Source organism: Lissotriton helveticus, chromosome 9, assembly GCF_964261635.1.
Source record: "Lissotriton helveticus chromosome 9, aLisHel1.1, whole genome shotgun sequence".
Lineage (NCBI taxonomy): Eukaryota > Metazoa > Chordata > Amphibia > Caudata > Salamandridae > Lissotriton > Lissotriton helveticus.
The window spans coordinates 1,261,473,681-1,261,490,143 of record NC_136070.1 but is presented as its reverse complement, the minus strand read 5'-3'; the positions used below and the strand labels follow the sequence as shown (position 1 = coordinate 1,261,490,143).

General features: G+C 45.6%; 1 protein-coding gene across 1 annotated transcript in view; it reads left to right on the top strand.

The window, feature by feature from the left end:
* The window catches only part of QARS1 (glutaminyl-tRNA synthetase 1), a 284,740-nt gene that overhangs the window by 198,430 nt on the left and 69,847 nt on the right, over window positions 1-16,463 (top strand). The window contains exons 15-16 of the mRNA XM_078661809.1: window positions 1,026-1,118; window positions 3,857-3,994. Coding sequence (XP_078517935.1) covers window positions 1,026-1,118; window positions 3,857-3,994 — 231 coding nt within the window. The remainder of the gene's footprint in view (window positions 1-1,025; window positions 1,119-3,856; window positions 3,995-16,463) is intronic.

The following is a 16,463-nucleotide window of genomic DNA, read 5'->3' as shown; positions in this document are numbered from 1 at the left end:
GCCCTCTGAAAGAATTGGCGCAGTGAAAAATCACGGCGTCTGGTTCGATCAAAACCTGAACTTTGTGACGCATGTGAAGAAATTGGCCGGCACTTGTTTCAGCATACTTAAGAGCTTGAGGAAGTTTCTTCCCCTCTTGCCGAGTTCAGCCAGAGAAACAGTGGTCCGTGCGCTAATTTTGTCTCGCTTGGACTACGCCAATGCTCTCCTGATTGGCTGCTCGGGGTCCCTGGTCAAAAAATTGCAGGTGGTGCAGAACTCTGCGGCCAGACTTCTTATGGGTCTATCTCCCAGAGACAGTGTACGGTCACATCTGCGTGCCCTGCACTGGCTGCCAGTGGAATCACGCCTGAAATTCAAAATGCTGTCTATTGCTCATCGGGCCCTGTATGGTACCGGCCCCTTATACCTACAAAAGAGATTCGCCTTCTATGTGCCAGGGCGACTGCTTCGGTCTTCCGCCCAATGGCTGATGCAGACCCCGAAGCTCAAGTGTCTGCGTCTTGGTGGCAATTCCTTTGTGCGCAGGGCTGGCCTGGCCTGAAGTTGCTGCCCTTAGCCTTGCGGACCATTCAAGACCCATTGATCTTCAAAAAGAAACTCAAGACTTTGCTGTTTTAATCGGACAAACGGACATTTCTTTCTTTCAGGAGCTAGCGCCGGGACACTTTAAGTAGCTGTGCGCTTTATAAATTCAACATAACATAAATGATTTCTTCTTTTCATTTTCAAAGCAAGACACAGCCTTGATTCTGACTCCTGTTTGACCAAATACGAGAGCTCTGTGTGAGGCTGGTGTGAAGTCGATAAAGGGAGACAGCCCTTGGAAGGAAAGAAAAACGGCTTCCGTAGCAGGGCTAGGAAAAGGCAAAGAGCAGGGCTTTGGAAATGTTTGGCGCAGTGACGCAGGTCTCTAGCCACCATGGGGAAGTGATATGGGACACTGACCTGGGCCGGGACAGTGCTGTGTGACAGTGAGCAGACTGATTTAATATTTTGTTAAAATGCTCTTATTTCCTTTTTAGGTGCATCTATCCCACTTACGACTACACGCACTGTCTATGTGACTCCATTGAACACATCTCCCACTCGTTGTGCACCAAAGAGTTTCAGGCAAGGTAAGAGATTGCAGCGAAAGAAGTGTCTGCAAAGTCTTTGGTGTGTCAAATTTTCTGTCATGTGGCCTGCTACTATAATGCTTTCTTGAGGCGCTGGCAAGAGAAGGCTCGTGCCCCTGTCCTCTGTAGCAGAGGTGAGCTTTTAGTGTATCTGCAACCTACTGTCGGACTTTAGACGCTCTGCGTTTGGTGATCACACTTCATTAGCAGATATTTTACTAAACCCAAGTTAGCGTTAGATGTTAAACAAAAGCTAATTGGATATTGGTCTGCAGGCCACTCACAGTCCACAGTCGGTGCACATACAGAGAGGTTTATTTGTGACAGATATGATTCCAGGAAATTTATAATCTGAACCAAGTCTTGGTGGACTGTTCCATGCCCATTCATCAGTTTTTATTTATTTTTTATTGAGCCAACAGCATCAATAGACCATCTGTAGGCGCTAGACAGAAAGCTTCTCATTGATTGAGTGTATGTTTTGAAGTCCTGAAAGGGAATGGGTTTGTTTATTATATACAAACCCATTTGCCAGACTATGAACTGGAGCTCACGTATCTGACAGTTGGAGAGTGGAACGCAGCACTAGACAGGGAGGCTCCCTTGGTTGCCTTTTGCCTTGGCACTGGAGCCTTTGGCAGTTATCATCCGGAATAGTTTGCGGTGTCCCTGTCACTGGGGTGGAGCACATGGCACATGGCATCTATGTATGCAGATGACAACCTGCTTTGTCTGCAACGCCAACGCCAGGCGGCCCCACTGATCATGTCTGAGCCTGACAAATCTACGTGTGTCTGTGATAGGTACTCTTTGTGCTAAGTTGTTGAACGTCCTTGTGGGTGGATTTCCCACGGACCCCGCACCTTTCTCAGACACTTGACCTTCTCCTGCCCAGGGTGGGAGTAGAGAGCTGGTCTCCACACGACAAAAAGCGTTACAAAAAAATAAAATAAAGATAGGAATGCAGACCCCCTTAAAGATGCAGCAACAGTTAGAGAGGCATGCAAACACGTATCACGGATACAGACTGGTCTAAAGCCTGCTTTCGGGTGAATGAGATTGAGTAATACTCAATTTAAGTACATGCACTATAATATACTTCAAAGTATATATCTTCACCCTGCCAAACTGCATAGAACTTACCCAGAACAATCAGTCGCATGCATGTGGTGTGGGGCCCCTGCTGGGTCATTTTTGCACATCACATGGTCCTGTGGGTTACCTACAGATTGCTAGGAGAGTATTGTGCAATACGTGTGCAGTGTTACTCCCTTACCTTTGGAATGTATGCCGACGCAATACTTACTGAGCGTGATCCCAAAGGGGAAAGACCAAGGCATACAACACAGATTTGCACAATTAGAACTAGTATTAGCTAAACGCTGCATTACCATACATTGGATACAGAAGGGACTTCCACAAAGAGGGAAACGGATGCCGGATATGATGAATCGGGCCGCAGCACAGCAGATAGGTCTTCAGGCGGTCAGAAGAGATCTGAAAGCAGCATCAGACATCCGTTTAAGGGAAATTATGCTGAATGACCCCACCACAGTGGATAATGTTGCCACCTGAATGCTCATAGTAATTTTTGTGACATTTCTGCCTTAAAGTTGTATATCCGGTGGCTGGGGTTGAGGTGCTCCTGAGGAACAAATATTTATCTTGTATCACCCTGCCTCACTAACCACCTCGCTGGAAAAAGATTGCCTAAAGTGTAATGTATGGCAGCAATTGATATAATGTTATTGATTACGACAGTGACTGGTTTATGTTCATTTTTAGGTCTCGGCTTAACGCGCGGAAGCGCGTGTCCGCCGAGAACCTATTGTGGCCGTGTCTCCTTTCCAGGAGACACTCCTGGCCGCACGCATTGCCTTGGAGGCGATTTCAAACGAGCACGCGAACGCTGGCTGCATTCTCTGACACACACACAAGCGCCCATGCATGCACGCACGCACATACAGCCTCCCCACACGCATACACACGCGCACGCACACAGACACACGAGTGCTGCCCGCACACCGCACCCCCCAGCCCTTTCTAACTTACCGGGGCAATCTCGGGGGACTTCGCCGCTGCAGCTCTTGCCAGCTCCTTTCACGGGGCTCCCTCTTGGTCAAGGGAGCCCCGCAACAGTCGCCTAACCTCCTGCTGGCGGGCCCGGGGCTCTCCACTGCTCACAGGAGCCCCGGGCCGCGATACGCATGCCTCCTCTTCCGGTCCTGACGCGGCCCTGCCCCCGTCACAGGCGACATTGCCTGACTTCCGGTGGGTGCGTAGATTTCCGTCTTCGTTATTTCTTTATTTATTTATGCAATTTTATATAGCGCGGACTTTACCCGAAGGTGTCAGAGCGCTTCACAAAAGGACCAATAGTGATACACGAGGAACAAAATACAAAAACAAACGAATGATATGTGTTGCGGGCAGTTCAGTGCATTCTCCCACATACCATACACCTGGGGCTAAGGCCAGCTCATTGCCTAAAAATGTTTCGACATTCACGTGTTAAATTAATCATGTCATGTACAATGCTAGTAGCTCTAACTTTTGCAATGCCGAGACCGTTGCATTGTAAATGCTTGTTTATTTTTTCCCTTAGATTAATAGCGATTAAGAAAATTTTACTTGTATTTGATTGGTCCTGGTTGGTCTGAATGTGTAACAAAAAATCCAAAGTAAAGATGTAAAAAATAAAACCAGCTTGTCGTTGAAGGTTCTCTCCTTACTTGCAGGCGCTCGTCTTACTTCTGGCTCTGTAATGCATTGGACGTGTACTGCCCTGTGCAGTGGGAGTACGGCCGCCTCAACCTCACGTACACCGTTGTGTCCAAGAGGAAGATCATCAAGTTGGTGGAGACGGGCGCTGTAAGGTGAGCAGCGCATTAGAGTCTTTGTTTGGGGGACCCCTCTTAAAGAAATATCTGCCTTACTCCATGCGTTCTCCATTGTGGACCACTCTACCTGGGTTTTAAAGGAATCTGCTTCTGATGCTTTGAACCCCTGCTCTTGAACACTCATGGGGCAGGTGCAGATTCACTGGTAATAAGGGTCTGTGGATGTAGCACCCGCTTCCGAGCTCTGTGCATGAGCTCCAGGTTACCGCTGTGATCCCAGCAGTAAAGGCTCTGCTTTTCATCTTCCTGATGCTAATAAATTGAGACCCATACCTATTATTCAACAATTAAGAGAATTTCGTTTGTTTCCTTTATCTACTTTTAGAGCCGTAGTAAAAGTAAAACTACAACTATGCTTAGAATTTTCGCACTTTTTCAATTTAATTTTATTAGGTGTTCAAAGAACAAAAGTATCATACAACAGCGTGGATAATAATAAGGAAGGTATGCAAATCGAGTTAAATACATTGAAAACAGTACATAGTGCAGTCAAGTTCAATTTTAGATTACACTGGACATAAGAGAAAAGTTGATTATGGGAAATATTGTGAAACTAATATATTAGTAAAAATACAGATCTTTTACTATGAATTCTGCATAATCCAAAAATTAAGACTGCAACTTGGATAGGCGATCATAAAGATAGTCAGTCTAGTCTACAAATATTAATAAACCGCATTGGAAAGAATGAAAAAGCGAAAGAAAGTTAAGCATGGAAAGAGGTACAAATATGTTCTAAGATTAATGATATTAAATTAAATGAGTAATACAGAAACGTTAGTAAATAGTATTTTATGTTGCATTAAAACCATCATTTTGATTTGATAGTTCAATTAATAGATCATTCAGATAAAAAGCATGATTAAAGAGAGCTAGAAAATGCCTCTTTTAGTATCCGTAGTAAATGCATGAAAATTGCCTGATCCGTGGTTAACACATTCCATTCCACAAACAAACACTTCAAAGGAATCTTCCAGCAAGGTTGTATCTGTGGAAAAGCAATAGATAAGCAGATCCAGTAACTTCATATGCAATGCATGAAATTCACATTATTAGCATGAATTCAAAATAATGTGCTTTAAAATGTGTTACATGTTCATAGCATGTCTGGCTGTAGATGCACATGCTTTTCAGACAACTAGTGTTGGGCTCAGACATTATAACTTGTTTTTGTTTGAAGGAGATACGTGTCCCGGTATGTTGTGTGACTCCTTCCTTGATCCACAATGGCACTGACCCCACATTGTATTTCTTTTTCTGCCATTGGTTTCAGACCTGTTTAGAGAGGGCTCCAAGACCAACCACAATTGTTTTACTCTGGCGACCAGGGTATTCACTGTACTTTTTTTTTTTTTCTTGACGGTAACCTACTCTTCTGTGCTCAGTAGCGACTGATCAACTAAATGTCTGGTTGGAAGGTGCCCTTTGTTCAAGGAGTAAAGTCCGCTCCGACCACTGAGGACTTTGCCACAGAGAATTGTGGCGTTGGAAATGCCCATCTTTCCAATTTTGTCCACAGTGTCCATGGGTGGACGAACATTTGACTGTAATCTCTGCCACTCCCCTAATCACAATGGGTTGTTCAACTTCCGCCTTGCCTTTAAGTGTAAGAAAATACCAAGGTACCATGGGGAAAAGCTCGAGGCACCCCTGAAAACGTAACCAGGGTCATTATCGGGCACCTAAAACCTCTTCAGCGAAGACCCACACGATGTTGAAGAGGAGGTGGGCCCTATGGAAGCCCGGGGGTTCAGCCGACACCCTGAGGCGTTATCCTATTCATCCATCCTGAAACTGGCAGGATTCTGGATAATCTGCGTGAAGAAAAGCCATCCAGCATGTTACCACTACTGAGAAATAAATGGGGGCTAACCTTCGAGGAGAAGTTTGCCTTTGAGGTACCTAGATACTCCGTGCCCAAGAGGTGTAAGGACCAGGAACAAGCCCTCCCTCACAGCCTTGCACACTCAAGCATGCCCCACCACCATGGTCACACACACCACCACTCTTGAATCTTTGAAAGGTCAGTCCGTTCATTTTCTGACCCAGGCAGCAATACGGGGAGGTCGACCTATAGAACCAGCCCACTGGTTTAGCAGACAGGGATGGCTTCTGGGTCGAATATGTTGACCCTCCTGACGACTAGGATCTACAGCCCTACCTGGCAAAACTATCTCTGCTGAAGAATACTACGGCATATCATTTCCTAGAAGATGAAGACAACTTTCTGGTGGAGACCCTACAAAAGAACAGAATGTAGTGTGCAGTTCTTGGCCATGCTTAAGATGGGCCCTGGCAGTTTTAAAGACCCTTCTTCCAATGGCCCTCTCTACATTGGAGGTCAGGGTCCCTTAAACTCCCTTGTGGTTCATGCTGCCAGACAGAGAGCCTTAGTCCAGGCAACAAGAGATGCCCAACCAACAGATAAAGGAAGATAATGCCATGACAAAGGTGTTGCGGTTGGTGCAACTACCCAAAGCACATTGCTAATTTGTCGGGTTTGTCGTCGAAGTATTACTGGTTTCAATAAGAAGCGGTGCAGGCACTCGTACAACACTTCCCGATACTTACAAGAAAAGGTGTGAGACACTTGTTGCAGAGGAGGAAATTGTCTCCAGTGCAACTATCTGCTGTGTCCGGCACACTGTCTCCCACAATGTGAATATCAGTGTCTTGCTCCGGAGACACCGGTGTCTTCGAATCTCTGGGCTTAAACCAGTTGCCCAGCAACAACTCTATAACCTACGATTTGATGTGAAACTTAATTTTATGCCCCAAGAGTAGCAAATTCTATGGGTGCCCTGAAGTATGCCACCCCAAGGGTCACTCCTCGCAAGCAACAATCTTGGGGAAGGGGGCTGCTAGTCGCCCAAACATTCCAGTGCCAGCAGCACTCTTTCTATGGCTCCGAGTCAGGTAGGGGGGTACTCACGATGGAGTTATCCGTACAATAGTGGCAACAGCAGGGTAGGGACGGCTCTGGAAAGGGAGCATTGGATGTCAAATACGGACTCGCCCAGGCACTATTATTAACACTTTATGAAGAAAGCATACCCTAGCTAGCAGAGGGGGATGGTATTTCAACACCCTTTGCCTCTTTTTAAGTCTACACTCTTCTTAACTGTAAGAACTGTTGTGAAGCTCTTAAGTATGATGGCATCTTGTATAGCAATTGTACCACATGCACCTCCTCCATCAATGCCTTCTGAGTCAGTGGTCACAAGCGGAGAATCTGTGGGAAGATCTAGTGTTGATAAAGCCCAGTGCCCTGCAGTGGTGGAACAGCAATAACCTGTTGCTAGACAGGCCACTCTTGGGACATTTTATGCAGTTGACCATTACCGCCAATGCATCGCTCATTGGGAGGGCGCACAACTCTGATACACTGTCGAAGCCATCTGGAGCACCCTCACCAGGGGAGGCGCATCAGCTGCCTAAAGCTCATGACTCTTCACCTAGCCCTCAAAGCCTTTTCACCTTTTCCACAGAAAGGTAGCCGTTTAAGGACAGACCGCATGACAGGGATGTACTACGTACAGCAACGGGCACACTCATTCCTCTCTGCTGTCTACCCATGCACAATAAATCTGTCACTGGACACTCGGACACATTAGTTTCCTAGTTTAAACCCTTTTGAGGGTCGACTACAACTTTGCAGACCTGTTAGTCATGAGTCATTAACAAGTCCGACTGGGAACTTCTCTCGCAATTCCTCTACATGTAAATCCAGAGGTGGGGGGCCCAAGCCATCGACCTCGTCGCCATTCCAGAAACAATAAAAATGCCCACGCTTTGTCTCCTTGTATTCATACCCACAGTTCATATGCAATGCACTATGAATGAACGGGTCAGAGATATTTGCCTATGCTTTGCTGCCTCCATACGTGGTGAGAAAAATGAGACCGGTCTTGCTGACCCTCATCCTATTGACACCCGTGTACGCCAGACAGCCCTGGTTCTCAATACTCATGCAAATGTCAATCAGTCCAAACGAAAAGCTTCCGATCAGACCAGAACTTCTTACTCTGCAGTAGAGCCAAATCAGGTACCCGTACCTCAAGCAGTTCAATCTAGAGATCTGAACCTAGAGGTCTTAGAGTTTGGACGTCTAGTCCTTTTCAAGTAGTGTATGTTCATTTTGCCAGAGACACCCTGGACCTCTTGCATGGGCCTAACTGTGCAGCAAAGTGGAAAAGATGTGTCCACTACTGCATCTTCAAACAATTGGAGCCCTTCAAAGTTATGGTGCAGAATATCCCTTCCTGCCTTTTACGCATTCAGAAGGTAGGTCTAGCAGGCATCTCTATACACCTCTATTGGCATGCATGCATAGAAGGTAGGTCTAGCGTACATCTCTATATGCCTCTATTGGCATGCTGTGGAAAAGTAAATTTTGCCATGTTCTGTGTCCCTACGTGTTCCCCATCTTATGTTATATGTGCATGATTAATATGCAATATGTATTCCCCATGACCGATTAAAGACGCAATTTTAGTTGTGTCCATCTCTAGTATGCCAGTTTTCAGTTCTCGTTAAAGCTACGAGTATTAGGCCTATGTAAAGTTATGTTGCCACGTTTTACAGTGTGCACGTTAATTCATTGAAAAGTCTCCGTTTCTAGGCCTCAAAAGGGCCCGAACACCAGATTCAGCTCCTGTCTCCTGAACCCTCGCTGAGGAGCGATACAGCCCCCACCTGTATCCCTGACCCTTCACTTACTTCCTGCCTCACAGTGCCCGGCTCGGCCTGGCTCTGCCTGCCAGTCTGCCAAGAGTATGTTATGATTCTAGTTATCAGTCCAGCCCTCCTTCTCTGCATTCCTAAAGCTACTGAATCGCATCAATAGTTTCAGTCATCGTCTAGCCTTTACGTCTCCATGTAAGAGAAATACTGTATTAATGGTCATTTAATACTCCTCAACACGCACTACATATAGAATGATGCATGCACCAGTCTTAGAGTCTGTTAGCCTTTACCCTGATAACTTTTGGATTCTATCAAGATGTTCTCTAAACATCAGATACTAGATAGTGTTTAGGTACATGTCGCTCTGACACTCCAGACTTTCGTCTCCTCTTCTAGCGCAGAAGTCATAGCCCCCAGTTCCTCCTAGTAACACGTCATTGCCAGCTTGCGCGCACCACTAGGTCAGAGGTCCCGGCTCCTTAGGTAGCCCCCTCCATGTTTCCGCCCCGTTTATGACATATTCTGTTACGTTTACATCACATGTCTATGTATACGCCTCTTGTTCCACCCACTTTATGCCTTATCTTTCGCGACTGCTATGAACTCCACCCACTGCTACGCCTACTATACTGAATGTAATGCAATTGTTTAACTATAAATATTGTGCACTGTTATTAAAAGTTAGCTGTTGTCCCGATCCTGCCCCCCGGCAGCTGCCATCCTATTCCCGTGCAGGTTGTCCTGTTCCTGTCCTTTATGCCTGATTAAAACCTGCAAACTCCAGCTACCTCGAATCTTGACTCTTATTTATTGAGCTATCTGTTATTATATATCTAGTCAAAAATAGTACCGGTATTTAATTATTTATTTACCACATAATGGCGCCCGAATAGGGACTTGCCCTTTCCCCACGCGCCGGAGAAGCCACGCCAGCCCCCTGACCCTCTGCAGCCGTGACGGAACCATACCGTGCACGTGCAGATATTTCTGCTTCAAGTATCCCTCAGGCCCACGGAGGAGACGGAGGTTGCGGTCCAGCATCCAGACGAGGCGGTGGAGGAACGCGGCGAGTCCCGACCAGAGCCCAAGCCGAGAGTCCAAGGTCCGAGGTATCCGGAGGCCCACCCGTAACTGAAGTCCGAAGTTCGTAGTCCGTCGTCGTAGCAGTCCAGTCCAGTCCGAGGCCTTCCGTTCTTGCTGCCCGGTGAGTACCGTTGCTGGGGTAGTATCTAGACAGGGTCAATTAATTTGTCTCTGGTCCGTGGGTTTGGGTACGCAAATCCAACACGAAGTGTCCACCTAGGTGGATGCGGGTCCTGACGTGTCTCTTTATGAGACCGGTATGTTTCGTACTGTTTCAGCAGTGCATCTAGTAACTCTAGTAAGTTCTAGTCTCGAGAAATTCATGTGTTTCTGTTCTCAAGTATTCCAGGTAATGTTTCTGTTCGAACTGTTATTTTAAATGTCATTTCAATGTGTTTTTAATGTCGTGGTATGAGTGATCAGTCTCAAGTCATTATTGTGTTCATTGTGTATTGTATTGTGTCCAGATCCCAGTTCACGTCATGCCTCTGTTCTCAAAATTACGTCAGTTAAGAACTAGAAAAGGTCTGCTCGAGGAAGCAGTTCCTGTCCCACCTAGGGACAGTCCAGGTCATTTTATGTATCATAAGCATGGCATAAGTGCCATATTATATCTAGACTTATGGGTCGAGTACACTAAGGAATTAGAAGAGAAATATAGATGGCCTGTATCAGGCACATGGGATGCCGAGTGCATCATGCGAGTAGAAGAAGTATTATGGAAAAAGAAAGCCAGACAGTCACAGAAAGATGCCATCGAGTTATGGCGCAAAGAATCTCATAAAAGAACCGAAAAAGAAATCAGAAAGTCAGAATTAAGTAGAGAATCCTCAGAAAGAGCCCAAGAAAGGGAATTAATCGAAATAGGTGAACGAGTTAAAACCGAACAGTCAGACAGACAGAGGAATGCCCTTATTAAGGGTATGTACCCTCTTCTTGCCGAGGGTTTGCCAAAAGCAACCCCGGAGGCATCCAGTAATTTTCCGCCACCCTTAGTTCCGACCAAGCTACGTCACAAACCGACCGCAGCTGATATTTTTCTCTCGTCCTATTTGGACGACACAGTCCCAGAATATGCAAATCCTGTTCCGCCAGCTCCTGTAAATAATGTAAATCCTGCTCCTCCAGTCACCGGGGCACCTGTTACAGCACCTGTTACGGTACCCCCGGTCCAGCCTACATTACAAGTACCCGCTACACTGGTCACTCTGCCAGCACGAAGAGTATCAGTCGACGATTCCAGTTTAGGGGCCGCGGGAGGAGGTCCTCCGGGAACCCCGCCGCCACACAAACGTGTAACGTCAGTCGAGTTACATGAACGTGCGTTACAGCGCACGCCCAAACATCAGTCTGTTGCAGATATCAGACGAGCTCTTACCGAATGCCGTTATGATCCGGTCCCAGGTGATGATAGTATGGTTATATATTCATTACGTGTAAGACGGGTGACCGAGTATTTGGACACCCTACCAAATATGAAAGAAGATCTAGACAGAATATATCGTTTCATTCGTACAGGAACAGACCCAGAAAGTATTGGCGAAGTCCTGTTTCTAAGAAAAGCTGAGATTCAGCTCATGCTATTAAAGTTTCTAATTAATTGTTTAATAAGGGAACAAGATTATCCGACTAAAGATCCGACCGAAATGAAAGTCCTGACAAGGTGGAGTGATAATATAGCCGAAGGAAGACACAGGACGCTCAGTTGTATAGAGAGTATGTACAAGAAAATTCGTAAGGAAATAATAAGGTTACACGAGAAACGCAAAGCAGCACAAGTAAGCGAGAAGGAAAACGACTCTTCTACTGAAGAGGTAGACGACGAGAATACCGCCAGAATAGCGTATGTAGGTAAAGCTAGACTTCCCGACCGACATTCACGTCTAGAACACAAGAAAACTGTTCCTCTTCCAGCCCCAGAACAAGGTTCTCTAGAGCAAGTATTTCAAGCTACCGATCACATTCTGAAATCACGAATCGGTTATAGTGAACTTAGTACCATGCATGAACAAGAACTAGCCCGATCAGCAGTTCGATGGACTACTGATTCTACCACTTTTTCAGACGAAATAGTGGCACAAATGTTTCTGAAACTGCCCCCAGCCGAGCAGCGACTGGTGGGTATGTATATGATCCAGCACCTCATTACACTGTATGAGGGTCAGCATTCCGATCCAGGTCCGTTACATGATGTTCTGAACGAGTTACTCCAGTATAAATGGAGAGGTCTAGGTACCGACTTAATTAGTATCATTCTAGAACAGCGCCACAAACATAGAACGTTTTTGAACCCGCATTTTGTTCACGTCTCACCCCCAGAAAGTAAACCCTTTTACATAGACAGACAGCATCCGTTACGAGAAGTACACCCAGTTAGGACACAGGGTGGTGAAATGCAACGAGTATTTGTTTACACCCCGATTACAAAGATGGAACTCTTAGAGATGAAAAAGTTAATTCCCTGTCACGATAAAGATCCAGCAGGGTTCCACCGTGAATTAAAAGACATGCTCCGTATGGGAGAATACACGTATCCAGATATAATTAAAATGTTAAAGGTCCTGCTGCCCGCGGGCATATATGAAAAACTCAAGGAGAAAGAATGGGAGGTGGGAGAGAAAAAGATAGATTGGGCAGTTCTAGAAGCTGAAGAAAATACACGTGTACCAGGTACCGGTCTTGGGGACAAATGTAAAGAATTACCAGAGTTATTGATTCAGGTTTTGCCTAGGTTACTAGCCACTAAAAAGGAAGACTGGGATGCAATCTCAGCATGTAAACAGAAACAAGACGAAGATACTAGTGATTTTTATTCTAGATTTGAGAAATGTTTTAGCATCAACAGTGGTTTGAAGACGAGTAGTGAGTCATACCCTCATCTTTTTGTTACTCAACTAGTCGAATTCAAGTCCACAAGTTAAAAATAGAGTTTTGAAAGTCGAGAGTACCTGGCAAGCTAATACTCCGTCCCAGATGTTACAGATGCTCCAGTATCACCAGAATAGAATCAGGGAAGAGCAAGAACACGAGAGAAGACGTATGAAAGACACGAAAATAAAAGTACTGGTTGCACAATCTGTTCCACAAGACAGTCAGAAGAGGGGTCCGAATCAAGCCAGTCATCCTGCAGCTCCCGTTAAAGGGACCTGCAATTATTGTAAACAGCCAGGTCATTTTATAAACGAGTGTGCAGTTCTGAAACACAACATAGCCACTGGTAAGACTAAAGAAAGACCACGTCCGCCTAGACAAGAACAAGTTTCACAGACTTCTCAGTCACCCCAGAATGCACAACAGACAGTTCCAGCACTGCAGCCTATAGCTGCAACACAGCATGTTACACAGCAGATGTACCAGTATGCTCAGACAGAGTATCCAGAGTATCAAGCGTATTCATGAAACAGCCTAGAGAGGGAGGTAGGCTTGCCTCTCATCGAGATTCCTGTAGATCAAGAGGGTCCCTATGTTCACAGTCAAGTATTAGGGAAAGACAGAAAGTTTCTGATTGATACAGGGGCAAGTAGGACTACTATCAGTCATGACGAGGTTCCAGGGGCTCCGCTCTCAGGCTCTAGAAATGTTTCCCTTGGATTTTTAGGAAAGCCAATTGTTAACGAGATTTCCAAACCAGTTACTCTAGAAGTAGGTCCATTGTCCCGAACTACTGACCTGCTACTCACGAAATCATGTCCAGAAAATTTGTTAGACATTAAAAGAATTAGGTGCAGTTATTTGCTGTTCCCCAGAAGGAATACGTTTGTTTTTACGTGACTTTAAGGGTCACTATGTATTACGTGATTTTGATCCAAGATTGTTAAATGTTCCGCAGCATCTATGGGCGCAAGGTCCAACTGATGTTGGTTTTATGCAAATCACACCCCATCGTGTGACTCTCAAACCAGGTATTGTTTTGCCACGAATCAGACAGTACAGATTGCCACCTGAGGCTGTAGCAGCCTTATCCAAAATTATTGACGAGCTCATTGCTCAAGGAGTAGTTGTAGAAACTGACTCCAATGTATGTAATTCTCCTATCATTCCAGTCATGAAACGTACTGATCCAAATGCACCTCCAGTATATCGATTAGTGATTGACCTTCGAGAGCTTAATAAATGTATCATTACCCAGTTGTTCCAGATATTTCTTCCCTATTGACAGCCATTGATTCTGAGGCTACATTTTTCACAGTCATAGACCTCAAAAACGCATTTTTCAGTGTCCCCATTCATCCAGACAGTCAGTTTCTTTTCGGATTCTGTTTAAATGGAAGGAGCTATAAATTCACACGAGCTCCTCAAGGTTTCACAGAAAGTCCTAGTATTTACAGTCAAGCACTTAAGAGACAACTAGACAATATTCACATGCCAACTGACACTGCCCTGCTCCAGTATGTCGATGATCTACTGATCACAGCCCGTTCTGAACGTGCCTGCCAGCGTGCGTCACTTACCGTTCTGTATTTCCTAGCCGAGATGGGGCACAAGGTGTCCCCTTCGAAGCTTCAATTCTGTGTCCAGCAAGTGATCTACTTAGGCCACTTACTGTCCAAGTGGGGTAGGCAGTTGACACCCGACCGTATCCAGTTAATAGCGAGTCTTCCTCAGCCCAAGACCCAGAAGGAGGTACGAGCTTTTATTGGCCTCACTTCTTATTGCTGACAATGGATTCCTCAGTATGCATTTCTAGCCAAACCACTGATACAGTTAACGACACAGGAGGCAGCCGTATATCGACTGTCCTCCCTTGGACATCTGAACATACACTTGCTTTTAATGAGTTAAAGAAAGCTTTATGTCAAGCTCCTGTTCTAGCTACTCCGAACTACAGTAAGCCTTTTACACTTTTTGTCACAGAACGTAATGGTACAGCATTATCTGTTCTCACACAAGATCAAGCAGGACAATACAAGCCCTGTGCTTATTTTTCGAGCACATTAGATCCAGTAGCCCAGGCTCTGCCTGCGTGCCTCAAGTCAGTTGCAGCCACAGCACTAGCTATCAGACAAAGTGATTCCATAGTGTTAGGACATTCCCTGACAGTACAAGTTCCACACTCCGTGGAAGTTCTTTTAAACCGCACCCAGACTCAGCACTTGACCATTGCACGTTTAACAGGTTATGAATTGACACTGTTCCAGCCACACATAGAAATCAGACGCTGCAACGTTCTAAATCCTGCTACACTGTTACCGTCAGTTACTTCAAATCCTGCCACACATGACTGTGTGGAAGTAGTTAACACCATGACAAAGCCAAGACAAGACCTGACAGATATTCCATTACCAGATCCCGACCTGACACTTTATGTGGATGGTTCATGTATGAGAACAAGTACAGGAGAACTAGTAGCCGCGTATGCAGTGACTACTGAGACTGAAGTTATAGAGACACACCGTATTGACACTCTGTCCGCTCAAGCAGCAGAGCTAGTTGCTCTGACCCAAGCCTGCATACGTGCCAAGAACCTGAAAGTTAACATTTACACAGATTCACGTTATGCATTCGGAGTCGTACACGACTTTGGAGTGCTCTGGCAAGAAAGAGGTTTTATGACTTCTCATGGAACCAAGATTCAGCATGGTCTCCTTATTCAAGCTCTGTTAGATGCAATACATTTACCGACAGCTATCGCTATCATGAAGTGCAAAGCACATACGAAAGTCACAGACATTATTTCTCAAGGTAACGATCTAGCAGATCGAACAGCCAAGTTTACAGCCCAGACTCCAGACATTCCAGTTAACGCAACACTGACACACACTCCAGATCCGACTACATGTATGACAGTTAAGGACCCCACTCAAGATGTCATAGATATCCAGTCACATGCTACTCCCGAGGAAATCAAGAAATGGTCCGAACAAGGAGGGGTCCAGACAGATCAGGGATGGTTGACGAAGGGAAAAGCCACATGGTTTCTCCCCGACTCAATGGTTCAAGTCATTATTAATACCGCACATAGTCCTGCACATTTAGGAGAAAAAGCCATGTTAGACAGTATCCAGAACATTTGGTTCAACAAGCATTTACGAGCTGCAGCCAAGCAGAAAGTCCGTACCTGTATGATATGTTGTCAGTTCAATCCAGGTAAAAGTGTCCCGGTGGAACAAGGGGGATTCCAGCCTCCTGACCACCCTTTTGAGGTCCTCCAGATGGATTATATTCAGATGGAGCGATGTCGAGGTTTCAAGTATGTCCTTGTAGTTATATGCGCTTTGTCCAGGTGGACAGAAGCATATCCAGTTCCAGATTACACAGCAGCGACCACTGCCAAGCAGCTGGTTCGTGAATTCTTCCCCCGTTATGGACTTCCTAGGGTCGTGTACTCAGATAACGGCCAGCCATTCTCATCTGAACTCATGAAGCATGTTTCCCTTCTGTTAGGGTACCAGTGGAAGTTTCATTGTGTACGCCATCCTGAAGCAGCAGGTCTCGTAGAGAGACATAACCAGACATTGAAAATCCGTCTTGCCAAAGTCTGTAAAGAGAAAGGTGTAGACTGGCTAGTAGCTCTGCCAGTCGCCCTATTTTATATGCGCATGGTCGCACATTCCAGATCAGGTCTGTCCCCTTATGAGGTCGTATTCGGCCGCCCCCCGAACATGTGGGGTACACCTAGACCCCGAAGTATTACAGATGTTTCCAGTAATATGCTGACAGATTACCTAGCTTCCTT